Below are 8190 nucleotides of genomic sequence, written 5' to 3' on the forward strand. Positions count from 1 at the left end.
TGACTCGTTAATCACTAATATATCTTTCGTTTAATTTTTGTAAATAAAAAAATTTAAAAATTACGAATATTTCTTAGTTTTACACCGTAAATTTAGTCAATAATATATTTGAAAAAAGTAACTAAAAATAAAAAAACTAACAATTAACTATAAAAGACAACGAAATTCTTAACAAAAAAAATTGTCAATTCTAATTAGTTCTTGACGGATAAATCAATAATTTAATATATTAAGTAGACTTATTCTATTAATACAAAAAAAATATTTATAAAAAAGTTAACTAATCTCACAAATATAAAGTTTAAAGACAAAAAAAATATTTTTTATTAAAAATTTTATTGCTTTTCAAGATAATTGTGAACGCAGTTTAAGTTTTTTTTTTTTTTTTTCTCAGAAAGAAACAACGAAAAGAAGTAACAACATTAAAGAAAGAAAGGAAAGAGGTTTGACCAAGTCAAAATGAGAAGGGGAACAGCTCGAAATCAAATCACACAACTTTCAAAATGACAACTCTTTTGGGGGAGGGTTGCTTCTTTGAGAAAAAATGAGCGGGAGATGCACTGGACTGGGTATTAACCGAGACGAAATGGGTCCCCCACCACCTCAAACACACACTGCCTCTCTCCTCTGTTCATATCACAGAAAAGACCGACCCCATCATGCCTATTCATTTCATTTGCATCCCTTGTGCCTAACTCCGCAAGCAACTCTCTTTCAAGTTTCAACTGAATCAAATCTCTCTTGATTAATCCATTCTACTTTACATCATAATCGTAACCCTGTTTAATCAGTAATCACTCTTTTATTTTAAGCTGCCCCCGCTACTGGGGTTATGAGATGGTATTGACATTTGACAATTGACAGCGATGTAACAACGACAAATTTCATGTGAGAAAATGAAATATAAAGCCAAATATCCAGTGAGAAACAGTAAAAAGCACAAACTCAGCCTTCTTTTACTACACACTATAGTATAAATTATTATTATTACATATACTACTCTGTAATAACGAGCAAGAGTTATGGGCAATTTTTTTCAAACACTTTCTAACAAACCCCACTAACACACTTCCATCCATCAACATATTACAAGATGGTAAGAAAATGGGCCTCCCTTAACTTATTACAACTAATAAATATTAATAATTAATAATCAAAGATCTTTGAAAGACCCCGAATAGCTGCATCTTCCCCCCAAAAACCGGATGATCTTATTTCACCTAAACACATTCTTGAATCACATCTTTATATTAATAAAAAACTCAAAAAAACCCCTAAAATACCAACTGCCCTATGACAACCCTACTAATATTAAAACTTTACTAATTCTCATCTTCAGTATTGCACTATTGCTGCTTCCCCCCATTGGAGAAACTGAATCTTTAATCTTCATTCAAATTACGAAGAGACGTCAATACGTCCATTCCTGGGGCAGAGCAGCTTCATAAGTAGCTGTCTCTTCTCGCCGTAAAGCTGCAGCAAGTCTCTGCTGCTGTATCAGAAGAGCATTTCTCCTTGCCAGCAACGCATCTACAAAAAATTAATTAAAATAATAAATAAAGTTACTACTTACTCCTAGGTAATTAACTCAACTTGAATTTAAATACTCACCATAGTCTGAAAAAGCTCTTGTGAATCGTTGCTGTTGGGTGGAAGTAGTAGTAGCAGCGTTAACATTGAGGTCATTGTTGTTAAAGTTCAGAGCATGCATAACCTTTGCTGGGACCACGACAGGTGCACAGCCTATAAACAAAGAAAACACTTCAAGTTTAGTATAATAAAACCGACAAATGTAACAATAATACAGAAATTAACAAGGTTTTTTTCTTACTTGTTTTCTTGCGTGTCTCAGGAGGAGGGGCACCGTATTGGCGTGGCAAGAAAACACCTGTACCAGCACAACCCCTTTTAATACCACCAGCACCAGATCCGGATTGAAAAACGGGTCTTGATCCGGATCCAGCACGCGCCATGTGCTGCTGGTTCTGGTGGTTCTTAACTTGGTGCAGATTGTGCCATGCAGAAGATTGAGGCAAAACGCGCACGCATTTCACGCCTCCACGTAACTGCTGACTCGACCAGCTAATCGGTTTGTTATTATTCCCTTGCCTTCCCAACACAGAACTACACTGCTGCTTGAACAAGTGCTCCTGCATAACCGTCTGGTACGGAACCTGGATAAGTTAACAAAATCGGTTAGATATGTTACGGTTGTAACTAACTTTGATTTTTAGTTGTAACAAACTCTTTAGACGGTTACCTGAGGCGCGTGGTTGTAAATCTGAGAAAGATTTGGATTCCCGAAGGAGGCAGTTGAGTGAGGGAGGCCGCCGAGGACTCCTCGGGTTTGGAAATCGAGCTTCGACGCTGCGGCTGTAGCGGTGGAGCTGCCGGCGTGCATCTTCAGCCTCGCGACTTGACCTGCGGCGGCGGATATGACCTCCCAGGCGTCGTTCGCGGCGGAAAACGGCGACGAAACTCGGGAACATCCGCCTTCAGGGCTTCCGTCGCCGGACCCCGCACTTCGACCGGACCAGCTCCCGATTCCGCTCAGTATCGACTGGGGTGACCCGGCTAGGACCCGAGTCGTCTTCTCTCTCTGCCAAAAAGGAAAGTAAACAAAAAAAGTGACAGAGTTAGCTTCGTTGCAAAGGAAACAAAAGGAAACAATCAAAGAAAACGACAGCGTTTTGAGGCTTCGAAGAAACCCTTTCTTTTTCTTACCTCAGCTTTGTCACTGTTGCTGATGGGGACACTACTGAGTTGCTGGTTCCGAGTTTCGTGAACAGTTGCTTGACTGAGCCGGCGAGTCAACCCGGCAAAGAAGTCCTCCTCGTCGCTGCTCTCGGTCTCAGTGGAACCGGCGACGGACTCCACAGGCGGTGAGCTGAGTGGCTCCAACCCGAACGAGTCGAACTCATAGGGGAACTCGGAAGGGAAGCCGAACTCGGTGAGAGCCAAGTCAGGAGTAGTGGTGTTGTGGTGAAGCCATAGGTCAGCCTCTTCTGAAGCCTTAGCCATGGTTTTTGGTGAGTTAAGTGTGTAAAGAAAGATAGAAGAGAGAGTGTAGGAGAGAAGGGAGTGTAGAACCGTTGTGGAGAATGAGGAAGTTGAAGTTGCTGGTTGAGGAAGATTTAATAATGACCCAGCTGTGTGTGCTGTACTGCTGTGTTTTGCAGGCCAAGGTGGGACCCAGTAGAGAGAGCACAGAGAAAAAGATAGAACCCTAAAAAGAAAAGAAAAGAAAAAAATGAGAGAGAGAGAAAGATGTGTGTGTATGTGGGGTTTGTGAGTTGGAGTATAGAATGTTGAAGACAAGTTGCTTTTATTAAGGTTTCAGGGTCCCTTTGAGACAGTTCAAAATTATTTTTTTTTTTTAAATCTTTTAATAAATATTTTAAGATATTCCTCACAAAGTCACAAGTGTTACAAATAGAAATAAAAATATAAATTAATTGTAAATTTTCTATACATTGAAAAAATCCAAACTTAAAAAATGGAGAATTCTTTTTAAAGAAAATATTTTTCGAAAAATGCTTATTAAGTGAATATTAAGATCTCATGGATACACATATTTTCTTCTCCAATTCATGGTAACAGTAGAATGTAGAATTTTATTCATAGGTATATAAAATTATATTTGAAATTTATTTATAAAGATTTTTTCATACCAATTTTTACCTTCAACTAAAATAGTATAAAATAAAAGCTTTGCTATAATGAATATGATATTGGTTAACAAAATAAATTTCTTATTCATTAAGTAGAAGCTTCTAAGACATTGAAAATATAAAATAAAAAAAGTATTATATAAATAATTGATTTTGATAATTTTATATAGAATTTTTAGAAAAAAAATGACAAAAAAGGAATTAGTAAGAAAAATAAAAAATATGTAATAAAATTATTAAAAAAATTATCAAATTTATTATTTTTATTATTATTTTTAATTATTAATTTATTTTTTTTAATTTAATAATTTAATAATATATATTTTTTTAAATATTAATAATAAAACATAATAAATTTTAATGGATCTCTAATATTTTTTTTTTCATAATTTGCTAACAACTGAAAATATTGGGCCAGTGGTTTGGGACATTTGTCCTGGTATGCGATCCGCCCTCCACTTGTCTACTGAGATCCATACTTCTATGTTAATTAGTCCCTCTAACTAGTAACTACGATATTCTTTTAATAAGTATAAAAACTAAAATACTTATGCTAATCAAATAAAAAAAACATACTTATTTTATAAAGAAAGAACAAAGAAGTAATAATTTTTTTTTTATGCAAAAGACGTAATAATTACGGTGACGAGTCTAATATTTTACGAGATTTCTTTTCAAATATGATAACATAACAGAATCTATTAAATTAATTAAGCGATAGCTTAACTATTAAGATGACTCATAATTATTTTTATATAAAATAAATAATAAAAAATTATTAGATAATTTAATTAAATTTATTAAATTATTTAATAATTTTTAAATATTAATTTTACATAAAAACAACTCTAAGTAAATTTTCACCAAATATTAAATATGTAAATGGTGTTACTCGCATATATGCGGATATGATTGGCAATTTGGCATTTATGGGATGGGTTTTTAACTTCTTTTATGGGGTTTTTATATATTTATTAAAATAAAAATTTAAATTTTTTTAATAATAATATCAATATATACTTAAAAAAATAAAATAAAATAAACTAACAACTCAATATTCTAAAGATTCAACGGCCGATAAAAAAATTTATGAAATATATTATCGATAAAATAGTCTTTGAATGATTTGAATATATGATAAAAAACTAATAAACAGTTAACATTATATTTATTATATTTAAAATTTTTGTGATAATAAATAAATATTTAAAAGATGTACAAAAAAATTTAAAATAAAATTTAATCTCTAGATTTTTTTTATTTTTTAAAAAATATGATCATTCACAATAAAATTTGTTTTTTAAAAAAATTATTAACAAAAAATTATCAAATTTTGAGATTAAAAATATTTTTTTAATAATATTTACAAAAATTTGTATCAAAATTTAATATCTAAAATATTTTTTAAAATATATATTTAATATTTAATATTTATTATTAGTATCTTTTCTTTTGTGATCCGTTTTATCAGCCATACGAAATTTTTGATATCATTTTAATAGTTTGTGCTTTAAAATAAAATATTGATAAAATAGTAATATATAATACTTTAATCATCTTTTATTATTTTAATTTAATAGTGATTAAAATATTATTTTATTAACTTTTTTTATTTTAGAAAAACTTGATTTATATTCTTGTTAATTTATATTTATTCAATATGATATAATATAATTTCTTACATCTTCAGCTTGCAAGGTTTCTTCTCTACTTTTCACAAATCAAATTTCAAGTCTTGGATTTGTGCACCGGGGAGGGAATTAGTATGCAGTATATTTCACTGTTCAGTCACCTAATTCCACCCTCTGCCATTATTTTTTTTGTCCCTACTTGCGATTTGAGTTAAATTCTTGGGGTTTGGCTCGATTCACTTTGAAATTTAAATTTGTTAGTAGGAGTTGTTAAAATAGCCTCTGACTCTTGTTTTAAATTACTCCTAGCATTGTTGTTGTTATTATTATGATTTGAGGTAGCGATTAGATCTGCACCCGATGCTGATTGGTGGGGTCGTTCCGGGTAATTTCCAATTTCCGGCAATTACATACACAAATAATTTTTGTCAAAATAAGAGCACAAAATTAATATTTATATTAAAAATAATAATAGTAATACTCAAATTGAATCCATATGCCATTCTTTTGTCTTATGGGAAAATGATGCCGTTTTTTATTTTTATTATTGAGATTTCGGTGATATTTTTTAAATAATGTAAAGAGTTAGTGTTTTTTTTTTGTGGACATCACAAATCTAACGATTAGATTTGTAAATTTTTTTTATGCCATCAAATTTTTAATTTTTAATTTTTTTTAAATATAAATCTAAGGGTTAGATTTGTATTTTAGTGTTGAAAAAAAAATTTAAATATATAAATCAAACTCTCCAATTAGTTTGAAAATGAAAAAAAAAATTCATTTCATCACAAATTGAAACTTTCGATTTGTCCACTATGAAATAAAATAAAAAATTTTAAATTTATAGAAAGAAAAACACATTAATTAACCACAATATTGAATAAAACATTATTTTTTTCTATTTCTAAAAAAATTAGCCAAATGATACATTTTTACATGGGTATATTGATGTGATTCAAATTTTGAGTTTTTCTTTAGTATTTTTTAAATTTAAAATAAAATAATCATATTTTTATGAATGATAGACTTTTTTTTTTCCTTCAAACTTTGTTGTAAGTTCCATTCTAACATAAACTATTTTTTATATTGGCTTGATTTTACACTATGTTTGGTTTTAGGAAAAATAAGAAGAAAGAAAAGTGGTGAAAGGAAAATAAGTAAAAAATTTTATTTTTCTTTGTTTGGATACCAAAGAAAATAGGAAGAAAAGAAAATTTTGGTGTGAGTCCCACACAAAATTTTTTTTCATCTATTAGAAGCATGAAAACAAAAAGAAAAATGTTACTTTTGATGTATTTACAATATTATTCCTAATTTTATTATTAATAATAATTATTAATATAAATTTAGTTTTAGTAGTTTTAATACATTATTATAATAAAGATTTACATTTAAACATTATATATGTATTAGATAAATAATTTATAAAATTATAATATTTTATAATATTCATAAAATGCAATAAAATATAAATAAATAAAAACATTTATACTTTATTTTATTATAAGGGCATTAATGTAATTTTATACCATTATGATTTTTTTTCTTCTCACTTTTCTTCTTATCCAAACAAAAGAAATTTTTCTTTCTATTTTCTTTCCATTCATTTTCTCTTCATCAAAACAACACATAAATAACTCTACTTTTTCTTCTATTTTCTTTCCTCCTATTTTCCTTCCTCTTATTTTCTTTCCTTCTATTTTCTTTCCCATTTTCCTAGCTGGTGATGAACACATTGATAGTGGACCATGATTTTTTTGCAGAAAATGAACAACAACACTGACATCACATAAATTGCGAAAAACTGCAAATGCAACACACGTCGTTGGGGTCAAGAATAAAAAATGAATAGAATCACATCATATTTTCAAGTCTTTTCCAGATTTAGAAGAGGCCAACCTTTCACACTAATCAGTGTATTTTTCTAGAACTTTCAATAGCAAAAGATCATTTCGTATATGATTTTGTTGTCATGAGTGTTTAGGAGTTAGTCATGCTCTATTATCCATATGAATTATTTAAAAGAAGGAAGTATTATATATCTTCTAGATTTTTAATATATTAAATGCTTATATTTTTATGGATACTTTCTTTTTTGGAGGGTGCATTAACATGTAAAAATAATCGATTAAAATTCAGAAGTTTGTATTCTTGCATAGAAATAAAAATTACATGACAATTCTCATTTTTTATGTGTTTTAATTTGATTATCGAATTACAAAAAAATAATAGCTTTTTAATGATTTCTTTACAACGATTGACTTTATTTAGAATAGAATTATGTTTTTGACATTCCTTTGTCTTCTACTCATTGTTTATTTAATAGTAGAGATTTAGATGATAAAACAATTAAACAAATCACAAATTATACAAATTTTGCAAATAAATTACATAGTTCAAAGGTCTTACTTGAGGATATGCCTTAAAGCTGGTGAGGAACGTAAAGGAGAATGTGACAGAAGAGTACATACACTCAATAACGAATTTGATGGTGTTAAAAGGGCAATTTCATTTCACGATACTGAGGTCATACTTGGTGTTGTTGATGCTTCTCGTAGTTAATAGTTTAATTTTTTATTTTATAAAAAAAAAAAAAAGAAAAACTTTCTCGCACTAAATGAGATGCATTATTTCAAAACTTTTTAAAATGTTTTCTTGCTTTTTGTGAGATGTACAAGAATTTTCTTAAATTTATTAAACCTTCTCAGGCAATATGAAAAATAGAGGACCCATCATACCTAAGAATAACACCGTACCATCCAATTCCATTTTAGAGCACATCTTCAACAATATTTTTATAACAAAATTTTTTAGCCTCATTCAAATATGGGTATCTTAAAGTTGATGAGTAAATAATTAAATATGAATATAACAATTACATTTTTTCC

General features: G+C 29.4%; 1 protein-coding gene across 1 annotated transcript; it reads right to left on the reverse strand.

Moving 5' to 3' along the window:
- Nucleotides 1-931: 931 nt before the first annotated feature.
- Nucleotides 932-3410, reverse strand: LOC112764272 (uncharacterized). The gene is made up of 5 exons (XM_025809831.3): nt 2725-3410; nt 2261-2599; nt 1832-2174; nt 1612-1743; nt 932-1530 (listed from the first exon to the last, which is right to left on the reverse strand). Exons 1-5 carry the CDS (start codon nt 3019-3021, stop codon nt 1412-1414), a joined length of 1230 nt encoding a protein of 409 aa, XP_025665616.1. The 5' UTR covers nt 3022-3410; the 3' UTR covers nt 932-1411.
- Between the last annotated feature and the right edge of the window lie 4780 nt (nt 3411-8190).

Source organism: Arachis hypogaea, chromosome 17 (genome assembly GCF_003086295.3).
Source record: "Arachis hypogaea cultivar Tifrunner chromosome 17, arahy.Tifrunner.gnm2.J5K5, whole genome shotgun sequence".
NCBI lineage: Eukaryota > Viridiplantae > Streptophyta > Magnoliopsida > Fabales > Fabaceae > Arachis > Arachis hypogaea.